Below are 20,165 nucleotides of genomic sequence, written 5' to 3' on the forward strand. Positions count from 1 at the left end.
ACGCCCATCGCTCGCGTACGCCATCCCTATAAACGACTGATTTATCCATTAAGTCATTTGAAAAAGTTAATTATTCTCAAACGATCATTGATCCCACCCACTCCTTTTCATTCAACCTTTTTTTTATCCATTCATAACTTCAATCCCTTAACATGTTGCCTCTAAAATACTTTCGTACAATGGTGGAACATCAACTATATCAGAAGGGTCGCAAATAATATTAGCAAATTTTAGGAGGACCATAAGATAAAAAACTTAAACCTATCTTACACTAGTAGTACATCAATGTTTATTATTATTATTATTATTATTATTATTATTATATTATTATTTTTTACCACAAGTTTAAAGTCATTTTGATCGAAAGACCTAAGAAACAATAATAACTTGTTTTGTTATTTAGAATGTTAACTTTTTAGTAGTATTAACTTTTTATATATATTAAAAAATTTGTTGTTTATAAGGTTCGTTTTTATTACTTGGACATGGACTTATAAATCTATTAGACGGTCATGAGTTAGGATTTAACATTCTACATACGAACACACCATATTTATGAAATCACAATAATAGGCAATCCGCCACTAAATAATAAAAATAGTATACGACTATTGTTCCAAAATCCCTAGCAACTCATAAGGTACCTTGCGAGCCTTGTGACTTGGGCTTTCGAGGCTTGTAAACTTTGTAACGTCATAACTTTTGACTCGTAGGTCCGATTTGGGCACCGTTTTTTTTGTCCCAATTTTTTTTCAAAAATCGGCCTCGAAGACCTTAGTTTTTTCCGTTCTTCGTTGATTTTGACTTTTGAACGCACTTTAACCGCTTATAAGTTGCTATAAGACATTATAAGTTGCGTTCCATTTAATTCTCGATTTTAGTAAAAACGCATGGATCCTTAAAAATTACGTGGTGTCTAGGTACAAGCTACGGATCCAAAGTTATCGCGATCTGAAAATTTTGATCTCGGTCGCTCCTAGTCGCAAGGTCACAAGGTCATGTTGCGTTTTGATAAATAGCGCTTAAAATAATCTAAAAGCTCAAACTCTAAAAATATTTGCTGGATATAGGCCTGGCCCCTTGGATGGGCCTGCTCTAAAATGGGCTTGATTCAGGCTGGTCTTTGGTGATTGGATATCATCGCAATATCATTACATGCACAGCGCGTGTTTTCTACGATTACTTCTAGCGCGTGATCGTAACGACTCAAGCTTTTCCATTTGCCTTGAGAAAGGGGGTATACCATACACCCTCGCACCAATCTCACACACAAACACTAGCACAAAATCAAGACGAAATCGATTATTATGTTCATATATTCATTTCTTCTCATTTCAAGTTTTCAATTCCTTTAATACTTATGATTATGATTATTATGATTAATATATTTATAATTTTGGTGACGTAAATGGATTACTTATTTGATTAGAGTTTTGACTGCAGATATAAAATTCGAAAGATGAAGGTTTTTGTGAAAACATTGAAGGGGACTCACTTTGAAATTGAAGTTAAACCTGAAGACACGGTTTGTAATCGTTTCAATTCCGATTGATTTTGTTTTAATTATATCTAATCTTGATGCTCTTATGAGTTATTGATTGTGAGTTAGGGTTTTATGAGTTGCTTGATCTGAATTTATAGTCTATAATGTTTATATTGTAATTTGTAAATAATTTATTGATCGATTTTGGAATTTTATTTTTCCTAGGGTTTAAGACTGTAAGTGACACTGCAATTAATTAGGGAAAAATTGGGGATTATAAGTTGCTATATATATACATCTACATGTATAGTCTATACTGCTGATTGAGTTGTGAGTTTTGAGTAGTTTCATATATATTGAATATTTGAATGTTAACTATGTTTAGTTAGGTGAGTAATTTGATAGAGAAGTCAATGGTAATCATACTCCACATTTTTAAAGCAAATATTTGATGCTTGCTTGTTTTCATTTTTTATAGGGCTATAGGCTAAGTTTAGCTTCATCGGGGTCTTAGTTAAATCTTGAATGAATTGGTGTTTTAGTGGTATGCAATGTGATCAATTGCTTACTACAGAAAGCAATTGCAGTTCCAGTTTCGTATTTGGTTTTTCGAGGATAACTAGTGTAATGAAGGAAATTTATTAAGTTATTAGTTATTTTGGTATTGTTGATTTTTGATGTTTGATGTAATATAACTATATTAGCAGTCGAAACGTCTATATTGAATTACTAAAAAACACCTGACGAAACTTTCTCAAATGTATGTAAGATTATGTTTATGCTAATAGAATCAATTTTAGGGAAATAATAAAATTTGTATGCTGAAAGTTAGCTGTCATTGAACTGGTTTTCTCTATACTTGGATTTGGTCTGCAGAATCCATTTGTGCTTTTCAAAAGATAGTCTATCATCAGTTAGCTACTTTACAATAGCAGATTAGTTAATTTGTCAGTTCTTATGATACATTTCACATTGGAATATGATACATATCACATTGAAATGCAAGTAATGCATAGCTTTTATCCTTTGTTAATAGTCTGGCACATGATATATTAAGTTGATGTGTTTAATAGTTTTTCTTTGTTATGCACCCTTATCTTTGTGTTTGTGATAGTTTTGTATGTGGGGGTAATATAGTCATTATTATGCAGGTTAGTGATGTGAAGAAGAATATAGAAACTGTTCAGGGAGATGTATATCCTGCTGCACAGCAGATGCTTATTCATCAGGGTAAAGTGCTTAAAGATGGAACCACTTTGGAAGAGAACAAAGTTGCTGAAAATTCTTTTATTGTCATCATGTTATCCAAGGTAAATTTAACTATCCTTTATCTTTTATAGTCAGTTGCTCACTACTTGAAAGTTCTACCACATCAAAATGTTATGCAATCTATCTTTTAATATTAGATTTAATATTGAATAAAATTAAACTTACCGATGACGAATGACCACCAGGATTTAGGTTCATTGGTCCAAGTTTATTTATGATTATAGTGCTTATAGTTTTTCTTGTCTGCTTAACTCCACTGTGAATGCTAATATTTAAAAATGGTATTTCCATTTAATTTAATTATGAATGTCAACTACAGACTAAAGCACCTGCTGGTGAAACTTCATCAACAGCAACTGCTCCAAAGGTAGTGATCTGTTTCTTTAACTTTCAATGTCCATCACTTTTTTTTTTTAATCATTTTTATATTTTTGAAGTTTGTGTGTGATCTTAATTGAACTATCATGCAGGCCCCTCAGACTAGTGTGACTCCTCCTGCACCAGCTGCAACTCAGGCTCCTCCTCCAGCGGTCACACAGTAAGCTTAAGCTCATACGATATCTTAATAATTATTGCATTTGTGGGTCTATTTTGTTGCAGTCAAAATACAGTTTCTTAGTTTCTGATATTTAGGTGGTGTTTGTTTTTCAGTCTGCAGATCTTATTATGTCTTATGATTGCACTCCCGCATACATTTTTACCGCAGACTATTTGTTTGTTTTTCTGAAGACATAAAATTAAATAATGTCATATATTGTCTGCAGCCTCGCATACTTAGATATATGCTTCTAAATGTTGCAGACTGGGTTAAGTTATTTTGCAGACATAAACAACAAACCGTTGTCAGTATTCAGGACCTTTAGACCACATCTTCTTTACAGACATGGTCCCCAGATCTTCAGACAAAAAACATTTTAAAAAACAAACAACACGTTATTCTATATTTTTCAAGGCAAACTCGCCCACCAGTTTCTGATATTTAATGTGTTTCTGTATGATTGCAGGCCCGCATCTGTTCCTTCAGCTACTCCTGCTACAAATCCAGCATCTATTTTGAATGCTCCGTTAGTATTTCTCCAATATGATAGGGATAGTCTCTTATTATCTATTTTATCATGTTTGTGATGATTTATTGATGATATGTATAGGTCAGAGAATGTATACGATCAAGCAGCGTCTAATCTGGTAGCGGGAAGCACTTTGGAGGGTACAATTCAGCATCTTCTTGATATGGGTGGTGGGATTTGGGATAGGGATACAGTTGTTCGTGCTCTTCGTGCCGCCTTTAACAATCCAGAAAGAGCTGTCGAGTATCTCTATTCTGTAAGTTCTTTAATAAACCCATCTTATTCTTATTTTTGTTATATAATAAATTATAAATTATTCAACTATTTATATCTTTTTAGGGTATTCCTGAAGCAGCTGAAGTTCCTCCGCCAGTGACAGGTGTGCAGGCTGTAAACCCTCAACCCCTGCAAGCTACACAACCACCAGTTATGCCTTCTGCTGGGCCAAATGCAAATCCCCTGGACCTTTTTCCTCAGGTAGTTTTTTTTTTTTTTTTTGTTTTTTTTGTGAGCTGTAAATTTGTGTAGTCACATCTTGAACAATGTGAATAGTGAAATTTTTTACATGTGGTGTAGGGTCTTCCTGACATGGGTGCAAATGCCCCTGCTGGTGGTGCTGCAGGCAACCTCGATTTTCTCCGTAACAGTCCACAGGTATTTACACTTACCCAGTCCCACATATATTAGAGACAATTTCATGGATGGTCCCTGTAGTCTGTATCAGATATCACTAATGGTCCCTATCACCCTATGCTTTATTTTCATCATTGATGGTCCCTGTGGTTTTTACCTTAATCACCGGTGGCCCCTGTTCCTAACGCCCATTAACTTAATACGTCAAAATTAAGCACGTGCCTGACATGTGAGGTTAAATTCGTCATTTTAGATTCTCCTTTATCACCTCATTTTCTACTTAATCATATAAGTTGTACTATTAGCATCCTTGTTTGTATCAAATCTCATCTTCCTCCCCCACACAAACAAAATTAAGATTCAAATCAATTTTGTTAGGATCTCGATGGATTATGGTAATACAGATCTAACCATTTAAAGTATCTTCATGTTCTGTGAGGTTTGTAGATCCATGTGAGGTTTTGTGTTCATATTTATACTGATACATTTCCATTTTTACTCAGAATTGAACTTTACGTTTGATACTTAATTGTTGTGCCTTTTGCGTTCGTTAATACATCATTGATTTGTACAATAACTTGTTAATCCATTTACCTGAGCTGTATCATTAGTTTAATTTTCATTTGGATTTGGATTTAGATTTCAATTGATGTTAGGGTTTTTAGTTTTTGTGGATAAATGAAGAGGAGAATAAAGAAGATGGTGAATAAGTGATGAGATAGTAAAATACATTTTTGCCCTCATGTGCATGTCACATGCTTAATTTTAACAGAAAAAGTTAATGGACATTAGGGATAAGGACCACCAATGATTAATGTGAAAACCACAATGATGAAAAAAAGCACAGGGACCATGAATGACATTTAATACAAACCACAGGGACCATCCATGAAATTTTTGTCTATAATAGGAGGATGTATTTGCAAGTATAATTGATGATTCGTTTATCTTTACAGTTCCAAGCACTCCGAGCCATGGTGCAGGCTAATCCACAAATCTTGCAGGTATTTGTCAATTTGTTTTTTTTTTATTTGCATATACATGTAAAGTAATGTAATGTAATGTACACACAAGAGTAAATATGATACGGTGTGAAATTGTGTTTGTTACCATTATTATGATGTTAAACAGCCTATGCTTCAAGAACTTGGGAAGCAAAATCCTCATTTGGTGAGACTGATACAAGAGCATCAGGCTGATTTTCTTCGTTTGATCAACGAGCCAGTTGAAGGCGGAGAGTACGTTTTACTTACTTGTTAATGTTTTTCTCTTATGTATTTCGTTTATCTGTTTACGTTTTTTTATTTCTAATTTTAAATTAAATTTCAGGAATGCACTTGGTGGTGATCTTGCTGGTGCAATGCCGCAGGCTGTGACTGTTACAGCAGAGGAACGTCAAGCTATTGAACGCGTAAGTGTCATACCTTTTCGTTTACAAAGTTTTATAAGCTACATTTGATTAAAATGTGAGATTTATAACACATGGTATTTAATTTGATATTTATTATTATTATTATATTATCACAGCTTGAAGCAATGGGATTTGATAGAGCGCTTGTATTAGAGGTGTTCTTTGCATGCAACAAGAACGAGGAGCTGGCAGCAAATTACCTATTAGATCACATGCACGAGTTTGAAGATTAGTATAAATGTCGTTGGTGATGGTTTAATTGTTCACGTTTCTGCGTTAAATCTAATTTTATTTTCCAGTGCTTTTTATTATTATACTTGTGGGAAATATGGGAGTGTTGGTGAAAGTCGAATATTGGATTGTAACACCAGATTCATCATCCGTCTTTTATTTAATTTGCACCTGCTCTGTATTTTGGACCTTTTGATTATATGTCTGTTGTTATTGTCTCTTTCCACGCGCATGGGTAGTAGATAGAGGTCAAGTTTGATTTGGTTTGGCATTCGACTCCAATCTGATTGCTTGACGGGTGAGAATTACACGAGTAATAATCGTTTTTTTTCTAACATGTCGCTTTAGAAAAGTGCTTGGCTGCCTTGTGTCAAGGTTAAACATTAATCAAGACACTTAGAATTTTGTATTCCATTGGTAACATGGTAATAATTATTTTAGAATTTTGTGTTCCATTGGTAACATGGTAATAATTATGACTTATGAGTGGTTATGCAAGGTTAAATGCCACTTTTAAGTACCTATTATTTGAAATTGAGGCAAATATAAGTTGAACATACCCTTTAATGTGTGACTTTAAGTTTTTCTTTTTTCTTTTTTTTAACAGCGTGTGACTTTAAGTTGATGATCTTTATCAAGCAAAAAAAATTATTCAAACCCCCGAATTGGTAAAAAAGGATTCCTTTCTGTCAAATTGTGAGTAATAGTGATGGGTTGTGGTGATTCAGTTGTGTTAAAATTGAAGCCATTTTGGGATGCATATATTCGTTAATTTCCTGGTTGCCTTGTATCGCTTTTAAGTTGTTCTAAATGGATTACGCATCTATCTATCTAAGGTTAGTGTTCTCTTTGTACTCTCCCACATTAAACTTTGCTTCATATCATTTGGATATATGATATATGATTGATTGATTCAAATAATTCCAATTTACTATATAAAAAACTCGTCTTCATTTAGGCGGTTGATGGTATTATGCAGAGAGTTATATTTGGCATATCTTTTATTCTTGTTATACAAAATACCAACACTCAAGACAAAACTTACCTTCCAATACAGCTGTCACCACCAATTTTTTGTAAATTTTATTGTATGAACATACTAGAGGTATTCATTAGTTAAGGGACACTATTTGACAATTTACAAATTGCTGTATTCACTTGAAGTTAACCATTATTCTTGTTGTTTTGTATGCATTTACATCTATGGTGGTGGGACCCCACCAACCTTATTAAGATGGTAACCCTTTTCCATATCAACAAAATCAATCAATTATTACCATATACTAACTTGCACTTCATGTATTAGAAGGTAAAACATCACATAAAAGTTAACTATTTCACCATTTAAAGTAATCTTCCTTGTAAGATAGAATTCCCTTTTCCCTTTGCTAAAAAAACATACATATACATACCCTTATGAAAAAATCCACATTTGCAATAGGCATGTCTGCTTTTGAGCACAATGAGGAAGAAGAAGTCAAAAAGTCAAAGAAGAATAATGTCAAAGTTCCAACTACACTTGCTTCCATTGAATCACTAACTTTCCCTAAGGTATTCAATATCTTCTTTGATGTTTTTGCTCTATTTAGGTTTGTGTTTATGCATACATTTCATCTAATGACTAAATTTGTGAAAAAGGTTCAGGAAGTTGTGCTTTTGGCTGATTATAGATGCAAACTGTGCCGAGATAGAGTAGCCAATATCGTTGCAAGATACAATGGTAAGTACTTCCATTTAATATTACTAAATCTTTGGATAGTCTTATCCTTTTTTTATGCGGTGTTTCATGATCATAGTTTATGATGTAATGTGTTAACTCAGAACTATAAAGTAGTTCTAAAGATGAACTTTGTGGATTCATGCATTGTTCATGATACTAAATTGCTAGTTGTTAAATGGGCCGCCAATTGAATGTTTAGTAATCATTTGTTTTATTAAACTTCCCCATACCTCAAGATATGCTGTTAACGAGGTTTGAATATGAAAACTCTTGTAAAATCTATAAACCTTCACTTCGATATTACTAATAAAGCAAATTCTACAAACTTTCACCATTTTGCTTATCTTTTTTAATACTCACTTTAATTTAGTTGATCACTTTAATTTAGTTGATTCCAAAGACTAAACTTTTGTAACTCAAAGGGTTACAAATTTCACAACTTACTCATATTTTATGCGGGTCTAGGATCCCTCGTTCCTGATATTAACTAAAAGTAAATTGAGTTACTCCATCCGTTTCATTTAAAGTATTTTATTTTTATTGTGTTATTATAAGTGTCATTGACGTTTAACCATTAAACAAGACTATAGTATGTGTATATCATATTCATATGAGATTTGATTGATCAAGATTGTACTACAATATAAAGAATCCTAAAACTTTTCAAAGTACAACGGATAAAGAATCCATTCCAGCGGTGGCTGAGTGGTATCCTTGGTTTCACTTCGGTGGGGCCAGGGCAAGGGGTAGCAGTGGATTCAAGTTCGAATCCCACTCTTTAAAAATACCCGTGGTAGGCTTACTTACCATAAGCCGGGTTGCCCCTGGGAAGGTTTTACCGACCTATTCAGGACCCAGATCCGACCCGCCTGCCCCTCGGGATGGTTTAAGGTTCGGATCCCTGTAATATGGTTCGGGTTTCCTGCCCGAACGCGTGTGTATCTGCAAATGATGACTAGGCTTCGGTCCGGACTGATGCAAGCTTGCCGTTAAAAAAAAAAAAAAAAAAAAAAAAAACAAAAAACCGATAAAATTATATTTTACAAGGAATTATAAAATTTTTACAATTTGACATCGGATACCCTGGTTAGAAATTGGGTCCATTTGTCATACCTTTTCCAAATTTGCAAATTTTCTTCCTTAAAGTCGTTACATTCTTGTCAGACTTGTACCTTATATGTAGTTTATATGATGCTCGTTAGTTTATTACTACTCAAATGAAAATATACGAAACACTTAATTAAGTAGATACATGGTCGTGTTAGGTTGGTTATGTCTTGACCTTTTTCAAGATTATGTAAGACCACTTGTTACAATAATTATGACTGAAGGTAAATTTGATGTTTTTGAGAATAAAACAAATAATTACAGTAGCATTCATAAATTAAAATACCTACTATTAATTAAATAAATTACATAAATTAAAATTCCTAACAATATAAATTACATAGATTAAAATTTTATAAATTAAAATTCCTAAGATTACATATACATTTTAGAATCCATTCATAGTACGAAATTTGGAGGAAAGTTATGCTCGACGAAATCGTCCTTTGGTTAATCACGCACTTATTTGTCTCGTTTGTCTCGTATTTCACAGTTAATTGTTTATCGATCCTTTCTCTAACACATTGGATTATGCTCTCTGGTTCTAACATTTATTTCTTCCTCAATCGAACTAATAGCGAATCCATTATCTTCTTGTAACGTGTAATGTTACACAAGTGTACATCACCCTACACATCTTATTAACACTCATAGCTCGAAAAGGTATCCTCAAAATAGAAACCCGAACTTGAAGTACCCAAAATGTTCACTCAACATCTTTTCGGACACTTGCTTGATATCTCATAAATTTGGCACGTGTCAGTAGGATCGACAACTGTTTGACAAGTGTAGTCCAAATTGATATATAGCATCGGCTAGGTACTAACATTTGGTATAATGATGCCCAGTTAGCTCAAATGTGTGAGTAGAGTAGTGTCTCTTTCTAATGAACTAATAGCTTAGTGGTATACGTTGCATTAGAAGTTGGGGTCCAACATGTTGCAGCCTTTGTCATAATGAGTACATGTCCGAGTTCCACTATTGGCAAAGGTTTACAACCCCTTGACAAAGTGGGATGATACTCAATCCTGTCACATGGAGGTGGAGGTATTTTACATCCATCCGACTCCTACGGGGTGAGTTTGATGGTTTTCGGTTTGGGTATCGCATCCAAACTACACCTTTTACCAAAATATCATAGGCATTTAAAACATTAATATCATTATTCAAACCTGTCATTCCCAAAAAATCTGTGTCATATCCACATGTTATATCATATCCACATGTTATATGAAGCAATTTCTACAAGCATAAGCGTCCGATTTTTTGCTCACCCCTAGTGTATCGCACCTTTCAATGCAGTAGGACAATTTATTCCAACCACGATTCATATAGTCAATACTCTTAAGCATCCCCCTAAAACCATGTTTCTTTTCTTGTGTACTATACAAACGTAGAATATCTTATGCATTGGTCTTTTTCATATACTAGGGACAATGTAACTCAATAATACACTTACACAAGACGTTGTCTCGTTCATCTGGAAGTATTCATCAAACGTATTTCCGGTTATGCCATAAGCCAATTGGTGTATGGTGGATGTACAGTTTTGTAGTTTAGTCAAAGTTGGCAACTACTTGCATCATAACTTTCTTTAAAAAATTTAGATTACCTGGGAATTTATTTCCCGGAGTACTGAGATATACTTGGTGTGATAAGAATGAACAATTGGCAGCGTATGTGAATACGTCTCCGAAAAATATTTGGCGGATACTTAGTCGTCTCCTATAAGTAATCCTTCCATAACCGATTAGTTGCAACTTCACGATCTCTCATAATGTAGAATTGAGATCGTGATATTTGTGTAGCGAAGATTGGTCCACGTATTGCTGGACGAATCCGTTATAACTTCGTCTTCAGAATCAGACTTAAAGATTATATCGTCAGATTCCATTTGATAAATACATTGAATAAGTTGTGATGTAAAAGAACTAGTATAGAAATCAAGAGATAGAGATAGAGATGAATGTGTGAAAGAATGAATAAATCAGTGTGGCATTTATAATTGAAAAAAATTGTTTTTTTTTAATAAGAAAAATAGTTGTTGTCAAAAGGCTAAAAACCACAACCAATCAAATAATGCCACGTGGAATTCAACGCCTCATTGTTGTTAGTTGGTAACGAAACTGATACCTCGTAGGCATCAGTTTGGACGCCTCGTAACATACATTAAGAGGTCAAAAATTGCCAAGTCAGATTTAACGCCCCTTTACGCCTTGTAACTTATGGTGTAAATGGTTGATAGCACATATTTCGTACCTCGGCTCATTCACCAACTAGGCCGTGAGTTTCCGTCCTTGCTTTAGTGTTGTTCATACGGTCTAAAAATAGTTGGTTACATAGTTTTAGAATTTATAGAGTGCACGAGCAAAAGCGGATACAAAGTTGTCTTCCGATATGAGATATGTTAGGTACCCGAGAAGGAGTAAAACGTGTTTTCCTAGCCTTAAGGAGGATCCTTTATACGAGGCTATATAAAGGATCCAAGACTCCCTAGATTAGCTAAGCTTAGCCACTGTTATGTAGAGATTTTCAAGAGAGTCGTGGAAAGTCAATCTTGACTGATTGACTTTCTCTCTTAATCTTAATGGCTAATCTTCACATTCATTGATATTCGTGTGTCAAGGGTCCTATCAATTGGTATCAGAGCCTATCATTCAATGAACCGAATGAAGATCCTATGAATATTATGAATGTTTTCCCTCCACCTTCAAACCTTCAAACACAAACACATATATCTTCAAACTCAAACCTTCGAATCTTCATCATCTTCATCATGAAGATATGGAGATCTTCAAATTTTTTCAGCCCAACAAGCTTACTATCAGCCCACTACAGAATCTGACATGTATTTTTTAGAAGTTTCACTTTTGGTCCCTGCCATGTTTCCAGAATTTACAAGGGCAGTCTTTTACCGAATCTGACAACAATTTTGGCAGTTTTAGCCCCTGACTTTTAACAGAATTTTCATGACTAGTCCTTTACCGAATCTGGACCTCCAAAGCATATTTTCAATTATTTTCGAGGCTCGGATTCACACGGCTTTTCTCATACGCGTTATTCACGATATTTGGAGATTTGCCTAGCTCATCAACCATTTTATACAATGACGCTCTTATTTCATACGATATTCATGCGAGCATCATTGTGGGGGAGATATAGATATGGTTGATGTGTGTGTGACTTCAATACACATACGGTATTAGACTCGGACTTCAAAGAGACAAAGTCAAAGCATTACTTGTTTGACGAGTGAGCAAAGGAAAACGAAAAGAACTTCCACATCCTTGGGGGAGTATTGGAGACGTAAGGAACTTCGAAGGAGCCACGTCAAAGCCAACTATATTGATACCGGCAATATATGAATAATTGAGGCTATCAAAGATGTGATGAGTACACACTTGATTGGCCGTATGCCCCATACATTCCGGGGGGAGTTTCTCAAGTTTTTCGAGCTTACTAATCAAGTCAAGTGTTGGGGGGGAGCTAAGTGATTTCGAAGAAGATCTTTTAATTCTCCATTGGGGTTTAGTCAAAAGCCGGGACTTTAGCAATTTTTCGATAATCGTGCTAAGTTAGAAGATGCTTGTTTCAAGATCGTTCTTAGTTCACGTAGGAAAGCCCAAGTACTTTGAAGGGGGAGATTCTAAGACTTCGAGGTATTCTTCATCAAAATGAAATGATGCAATGATGAATGTCTACCTTGTGCATTCCGCTGGGCAAGCTCAAAGACCGTTGAAAGAACGATGACATCAAGTTTTGAAGATTTTAAGATCTTCATCAACGGTCGTACATCATTTTTTGTTGGGGGGGGGGGGGGGGAGTTAGTTAGCAGTAGTTGATTCTTTCATTGTAATGTTGTATGTTTACTAGGGAGTTAGTTTTTGGAAACCCGTCTCACTCCTGGGGGGAGAATGTTAGGTACCCGAGAAGGAGTAAAACGTGTTTCCCTAGCCTTAAGGAGGATCCTTTATACGAGGCTATATAAAGGATACAAGACTCCCTAGATTAGCTAAGCTTAGCCACTGTTATGTAGAGATTTTCAAGAGAGCCGTGGAAAGTCAATCTTGACTGATTGACTTTCTCTCTCAATCTTAATGGCTAATCTTCCCATTCATTGATATTCATGTGTCAAGAGTCCTATCAAGATATTAGCGAGATTAGTTATGACCTAAAGAAAGGCCGACATGATGAAGCCCCTTTTAAGTTGAAAGGAGAACTTCACTTACTAAATTTTTGGGTAGCAAGAATCTTTCCTCGGAGGCACGGAAAGCTTCGGCCTCTGCTTTTGGGGGCAGGGTTGGTCGATAGATTTTTCTTTTCCTAAACCAATTCGGTTATTCTAGTCGGTCTAACATTTTGTTATGGGTTGCTTGGCAGTTCACCTCATATTTAAAAAAAGTTGGGGAAGAGCGCTGCACATGTTCGATTCATATTATTGGTTTATTACTAAAGTATATAGTATATAATATATGTTAGTCCCAGTATAACTAATCTTTTTTTAATCAATAAAAATGACTTTAGTGGGTGAATCTGTAGTACTAAAATAACTATAAAAGTTTGTAAGCAATTAATTTTTAGATAAATGACTTTACTTTTTTTTTTTTTTTTTTTTTTTTTTTTTTTTTTTTTTTTTGTGTGACAAAAAACTGAAATATATAAATAATCATTTTTACGAATCTGTGAAAAGATAAGGAGTACAAGCAAAACCAAGACAAACATACAAACATTACTGTCTTCTTGGCTCAACAAATAAACATAATACAACAAGCTGGACCTTTATGCCATAACCAAAATTAAATATAAGGACCTCAGAAGCTATGAATCTTCACTGTAATTAGGCATGGTCAAATCAGGATCCTTGGATCATTAGACCAATAACTATTATTCTTATGTGCATAGTATTTTAACTAAATCAATTTAGCAGCGCACAATAACTACAAGGTAAAAAGGTGTTAGTTCCTTTTTGAGTGGGGTCACATGCACCCACTGCGTAACACGTGGCTCCGCCACGGGGTTAATTATTTGTTAATCAGTGCACTTTTTCTTTTTTACTTTCACGTTTTGAGCAAATTAATACTTTAATAATTGAGCTTGTGTTTCCATCTCAAATTTGTTAAGTTTTGAACTTATCATATGTACATACTTCAATTCTTAACTAAGATAGTCTTCCAAGTAATGATAAACTAGATGAATCTTATACAAAGTATCAAATATATTACATTATTACATCCTAAAAGAATTACATGACATTTATTTGTGACCTTACGTTTTTTTATATACTAATGACTTTTATGTATTTTACTAAAAACTGATACTCGTAGGAGATATGGAGTCAATGGAGATAACGATGACGGAGAAAAAGGTAACTTTTACATTTACGGGTAAATACTCGAAAGCAAGCAAAGGAAGAAGAGAAAATTCTGAAGTTTTCGCCATCTGTAAGAACATGGTCAATAAAATCTTCAATTTCAAAAGTAAAGTTTTCTTGAATTCTTGATTATTTTATGATTACCATCATGTTACGACAATTTAAATACTATGGAATCGAAATGTATATAAGAGAATTATATAGTAGCTTAGGAAATACGTAAAACCACATCATTAACTAACAATTTTGTAAGTTGTATGTTATAATTTTGTAATATGTATCTTTTGTACACCTCATTTATCCTCTTTCTCTAAAGATTACATTATGGGCTCTTTACGTTTTTGTTTCATTAAGTTCTAAATGAAAAAAGATAGAAAAATGAATATGAAATGAATATAAGCAATAATTAGTAAATGAACTAACTTTTTTACAATTATATGAATGAAGTACTCTATATTTAATAATCGTGTTCCCTTTTCTCTTAACATCCCAATTTGGTTCCGTTATGGTTAATGGTGGAGTATTGGTTGGAGTTGTCCTTAGTATAGCAAGTGTTATATGTACATAGAGAGATGACTTTCTCTACTTTTGAGAGTGTTTTTACTCTAAATGGAGAAATAACTTGTCTTTATTCTCGGATAGGAGGAAGGATTGTCTACATCTCACTTCCCTCATACACCACTTATGTGTTATTGAGTTTTGTGTGGTCTAAATCAATTGTACTATTCAACAGAAGTCGAAGACAAAGTTGAACAGAAAAGGACACGCGTCGGCGACTGTCAATTGACCTTACAAGACCACGTGATAATGCAGAAGTTTAACGCATGTGCAGACATGGGTTATTACTTTGTCAACGCCTAGGAAACCCAACATTCTATTTGTTTATTCAAATAGTACGGCCAAACCAATTTGAGGTGTTTCTGCAAATAGCTACCAAAGAGGAAAGAAATAGAGCACGCTCTCTGATGATGTTGTCGACACAAGTACAGACATCCTATGTACCACTGGACAACAGATCTATTGTCTGGTTAATAGGACTTCTATAAATAAGTAACTCCACTATTGTACGGAGTAATATTTAGTGGTGTGGGTATAATTAAATAGAGTCCAAACTTTGTAAAAGCTTAAGATATCCTCTTTAGCTATTTTAGGTGTACTTTTGTGACGATCGGTCCAAATCCATATGGACGGACACGTCATTCATTGATTTCATTGCGAGGTATTTGACCTCTATGATACGTTTTGTAAACATTGCATTCTTTTAAAAAGGCACACCATAAATGAATATTTAAATCAAAGGTTTTCGACATCTAATAATTTCTACATATATACAATCACTGTAAATAATAGTTTACAATAGTACTTCCATTGACCATGCAGTCAAAATAAGATACATGGTGATGATTTGGTGAATGCAACGTTTCCTTGAAAAATATGCCATGCAAGACTCCATGCACATAACTTGTCTAACATATAAGCAAACAGCGGAAGACTTCTAGGGAACCTGAGAATAAACATGCTAACAAGTGTCAACACAAAGGTTGGTGAGTTCATAGTTTTAGTGTTTCGTATAATCTGTATATAAAAGTGGATCACAAGATTTTAGTTGTTTCATCCAGAAATGTTTATCAATAGATTATATAAAAGTGGATCACAAGATTTCAGTTGTTTCATCCAGAAACGTTTATCAAAATATTCTACGAAATTGAGCACCCTGGTAACTAAACTTTAACGTATATATAATTTGTACCCTTTGTATAATCATCTTAATAATACACGCAAACCAACGTGTACGCTTCTCAAATAGCATGCGTCCGTTAAAAGGCTAGTGCTCTAGCTCGGACGGGGATATCAAGCCCTATGGATCCATATACTACTACTCGCGCCCACCAGTTCTTATAACCGGCAGTTACTAGTTACCAAAGCTAAGGGATTTTTGGTTCAAACTCGGTGTAGAATTTAGTATGTAACTTGTATCCATTGCGTTTAAATTAAAGTGCATGTATTCTCAGCCCAAAAATATATATTGCAAAAGCAATTAAAAAGGGAGCAAATGAAACTCACACATATAAATATTGTATATCGGTTAATAAAATATTTGCATGTATTCTCAGCCCAAAAATGTAGAGAGTAAAAGGGATCTTATGAAACTCACAGTTTAATATTGATATACAATATTGCAGGAAAGCACGTAGACGCATCGGAGATGATAAACACGAGGTTTGATTCACAAAAATACCCCCGAACATTACCCATAATTTCCTTGGCAATAACTCATATTTTCCTTAGCTCTAGCTCGCTCGGAAACTCGTTTTGAAAATTACTTGGACATCACTCCGTCGTAATATTTTTTTGTACATTATTATTTTTGTATCGCAAAAATAATAACACTAATAATAATAATAAAAAAAAATAAGATTAATAATAATCTTATTATTAATAATAATAATAATAATAATAATAATAATAATAATAATAAATAATAAATAATATTACGGAGTATATATATATTTGTGTATGTGTGTGATTTAATTCGAGCGAAAACACTGAAATTTATAGATGTGGCCTGAAATCTGGAGTCATGCGACTCGCATGGAAATGGCCTTCTGGCCATGCGACTCGCATGAGGACCAGGGACAGCTCACATTGTTTTTGTCCTAACATTTGTCGACATAATAAAATATAAATATAATATATATAATTTAAATTAATTAATTATATATTATATTAAATTCACGTGCATAGTTGACTTGTAATTTTTGTTCCGATAAGTCGTACGTTGTCACTCGACTTATGTCCCGGTTCCGGTTTTTTCGAACGCCCTTTCGTACGCTGAGAAAACTTGTACTTTACGTTTCGTGAATCGTACCTTTGTCAAAATATAGTCTTAAATCATCCATAAAATATACCACTGTAGCAAAGTTACTGTAGCAAAGCCAATTTTTACTGTAGCAATTCACTGTAGCAAAGTCAATTTCACTGTAGCAAATAGTGATTTTCAAAAACACTGTAGCATTTTGGGTACTGTAGCAATTTGAAAATGTTACTATCGTTTACTAAATAACTTGAAATTATATATATGTATATATCTTTTTAATATATATAAATCAGTTTTTAAATACACATTGGAAGTTATTTATAAATAAATTTTAATAATAAATATTTCAACTTATCATATATATTCAAATAGATATTTAAACCAATAAGTTTAATGTACGGTATCAAATAATTAATACATTGTTACCTTTTCAAGTTATAGTATATATGTATCTATTTACATAAAATTGTTCGCGAATCGTCAAAAACAACCGAAAAGTATTTAAATATATAAAAGTAGTTCAAAAATTTTGAGATTCAGTTTTACAGACTTTGCTTATCGTGTCGAAAATGTTAATCATACAAAGATTAAGTTTAAATTTGGTCAGAAATTTCCGGGTCATCACAACTTTGTATCAACCAACTATTTATTCCGTCTTTAAATAGTTGTGATTCTTTGAAATTTATATCAATAAAAGAATAAGTTGAAAATTACCCTTGAATCCTATTTAATTACTTGTTTGAGTACACTTAAATGTTGTATAATATGTTTAAACAAAAAGAAATTGTATTCACCCCCTCTACGATAATCCTGTTGTTATTTCGGGACCAACATTATCAAAACTCAATTGATCACTACATAAACAAAGGCACCTGAATGGCCCGAAAGTTCTAACGTGAGAAACACGAGCTTGATGAGCAATTAAGAAATCCGAGACTGTAACACCCGCATTTTGGGCCTAGATGAAATGACCATTGTACCCTGGGGTAGGGCGTAATTAGTGATTTTTATAATTATATGTTTATAATTATTTGGTTGTTTAGTTGAGACCAGTTTATAACAAGGGTCACAGAACAGGTTGGTTTATTTAATTTGGACTCCGTTAGTACCGCCTAAGGAGATACGAAAGGTTATCAGATAAGATAACTGGTAAATACCTGTGTGATATGGGGTATGAGTTTGTAACTCATTTAAGTGTATGTATCTGGATAGTTCTATCCATTTCTCATTTCATCAAACCCACACACGAATGTATACACTAACACACACATAAACCCTAATTTGATTTTGTGAGTCTTTGGATTAATTGAAGCTAGAGATATATTCCTTGTGATTTCGTGATCAATATAAGGTATGCATATCATAGATTCATGTATTAATTCTTGCTCAAAATGGGTTTTTGGTTCATATGAGTTTTATGCATTTTGATGCTTGATTATATGTGTTTGTGATGCTCAATTGATGTTAGAAATAGGTTGTATATATGTTTAGTAGCTTCCATGCGCTTAAAATTTGATCAAAATCGCTCAGAAATTGAGTTTTTGGGGAAGAAATCACAAAATCAGCGAAATTGGTTCGAAACCCAGTTTGCTACAGTACCCGAGTTGCTACAGTACCACCGAGTTGCTACAGTACCGAGTTGCTACAGTGTCACTATTTTCTACAGTGTCACTATTTGCTACAGTACCACTATTTGCTACAGTACCAGTATTTGCTACAGTGCCGAGTTGCTACAGTACCCCCCGAGTTGCTACAGTACCCGGGTTGCTACAGTACCCGAGTTGCTACAGTGTCACTATTTGCTACAGTACCTTTTATGAAATTGAAACGGGCGTAACTTTCAAAACGTAACTCCGTTTTTGATGAATAAACTATCGTTAGAATCGTAATAAAGAATACTTTTCAATGGTGAACTTTTAAGAAACTAGATCAAACTGTTTTTGGGTCGGAAAAGAAGTTTTAGTGTGTATGTCGTGTTTTGCACGCACCTGTATGCCATTATTGAATGGAGTCATGATGTAGACTCATAAAATTATGAATATATGGTGTTATGACCTAGTTTATAGTATGATTTGATTATACTATTGATTGAGATATGTATATTGACTTCGTTGTGTTGTTCTCAGGTGATAAGAACAAGGAAGAAGCTCAGAAGTAAGATAACTGAGCTGTAGCTGGTAATCGGTGAGTGGGATTATCTCCGTGTGTAGTGTACAGTAGCAAGTTGTGCTACTATGTTATACTGTTATAGTTGCTATGCTTAGTAGATATGTTGTAATAATGATCATCGTAGAGTTGCCATGCTAGTCGTAGGAACAGTTGTTCGTAGTGGTAGTTGCTTAACAGTTGTGTGCACAAGTTGTAGTTGCCTGTTGGAACCTATTGTTGTTAGGTTCAGCTCAGAGAGGTCAACCTTGTTGTGGTTGGGTCCAGTTGGCTACTGTTTGTTGAGTATAGTGCTGAATGACGCATCACCTGCGTGTGGATTTACTATACTGGGGATTCAGTAGTAAGGACTTTCGGTAGACGCTAGACTGATCAGCTAGTGGTCGTGTGCTCGTACAAGCCGCCGAGTCTCTAGTTGGAGCATAGTTGCTAACTGATTGTTGCCAGTTGATAGTTGCTAGTTATTAGTTGTCAGTTGCCTGTTATGGATTGTTGTAGTTGCTGTAGTTGTACAAGTTGGTACTGTATGCTAGATCTGTTAGATGATTCCATTCACTTAGCCTCGTGCTAACCCCCCTCACTTCCTCCCTTGCAGGTTTTCGATCTTAGTGCTGGTAGGGACGGGAGTTGGGTTGACGATATGTTTGACAAGACGAACTCTGATGTCTTAACTTTTATAAATATGTAACTAGTTGTTTAACGTAACACCGGTTGTTTGTAATAAGTAACTAGCTAATGATTTGTGATAATCATGTTCGTAATTAACTAAGGGTATTTATGTGAATTAAGACTTCCGCTGTGATTTAAAAAAAAAAAAAAAAAAGCAAGGTGTTTCAACTTGGTATCAGAGCATAGGTTTGGCCGCATGTACATTGTGTTGAATGTCATG

General features: G+C 34.2%; 2 protein-coding genes across 2 annotated transcripts; both read left to right on the top strand.

Moving 5' to 3' along the window:
• The first annotated feature begins 1,241 nt into the window (after window positions 1–1,241).
• LOC139846472 (ubiquitin receptor RAD23d-like) lies at window positions 1,242–6,275 on the top strand. Its single transcript, XM_071835959.1, has 13 exons — window positions 1,242–1,300; window positions 1,443–1,525; window positions 2,635–2,793; window positions 3,072–3,119; window positions 3,223–3,290; window positions 3,757–3,816; window positions 3,901–4,075; window positions 4,159–4,296; window positions 4,396–4,473; window positions 5,409–5,456; window positions 5,584–5,690; window positions 5,782–5,863; window positions 5,980–6,275. Exons 2-13 carry the CDS (start codon window positions 1,460–1,462, stop codon window positions 6,094–6,096), a joined length of 1,146 nt encoding a protein of 381 aa, XP_071692060.1. The 5' UTR covers window positions 1,242–1,300; window positions 1,443–1,459; the 3' UTR covers window positions 6,097–6,275.
• A 1,262-nt stretch (window positions 6,276–7,537) lies between these two features.
• Window positions 7,538–19,365, top strand: LOC139847118 (uncharacterized). The gene is made up of 4 exons (XM_071836728.1): window positions 7,538–7,645; window positions 7,733–7,814; window positions 14,246–14,398; window positions 19,237–19,365. The coding sequence occupies exons 1-4, from the start codon at window positions 7,538–7,540 to the stop codon at window positions 19,266–19,268; spliced, it is 375 nt and encodes a 124-aa protein (XP_071692829.1). The 3' UTR covers window positions 19,269–19,365.
• Window positions 19,366–20,165: the final 800 nt, after the last annotated feature.

The sequence above is a fragment of the Rutidosis leptorrhynchoides genome, chromosome 5, assembly GCF_046630445.1.
Source record: "Rutidosis leptorrhynchoides isolate AG116_Rl617_1_P2 chromosome 5, CSIRO_AGI_Rlap_v1, whole genome shotgun sequence".
Classification (NCBI taxonomy): domain Eukaryota; kingdom Viridiplantae; phylum Streptophyta; class Magnoliopsida; order Asterales; family Asteraceae; genus Rutidosis; species Rutidosis leptorrhynchoides.

Excerpts from the sequence above, each read along its gene's own strand:
- LOC139847118 (XM_071836728.1), top strand. The coding sequence starts at position 7,538 with ATGTCTGCTTTTGAGCACAATGAGGAAGAAGAAGTCAAAAAGTCAAAG. Across the intron at positions 7,646-7,732 it reads AATCACTAACTTTCCCTAAG|GTTCAGGAAGTTGTGCTTTT; the intron begins GTATTCAATATC and ends TTTGTGAAAAAG. Across the intron at positions 14,399-19,236 it reads TAAAATCTTCAATTTCAAAA|GTGATAAGAACAAGGAAGAA; the intron begins GTAAAGTTTTCT and ends TGTTGTTCTCAG.
- LOC139846472 (XM_071835959.1), top strand. The coding sequence starts at position 1,460 with ATGAAGGTTTTTGTGAAAACATTGAAGGGGACTCACTTTGAAATTGAA. Across the intron at positions 3,120-3,222 it reads CAACAGCAACTGCTCCAAAG|GCCCCTCAGACTAGTGTGAC; the intron begins GTAGTGATCTGT and ends ACTATCATGCAG. Across the intron at positions 4,474-5,408 it reads TTCTCCGTAACAGTCCACAG|TTCCAAGCACTCCGAGCCAT; the intron begins GTATTTACACTT and ends TTATCTTTACAG.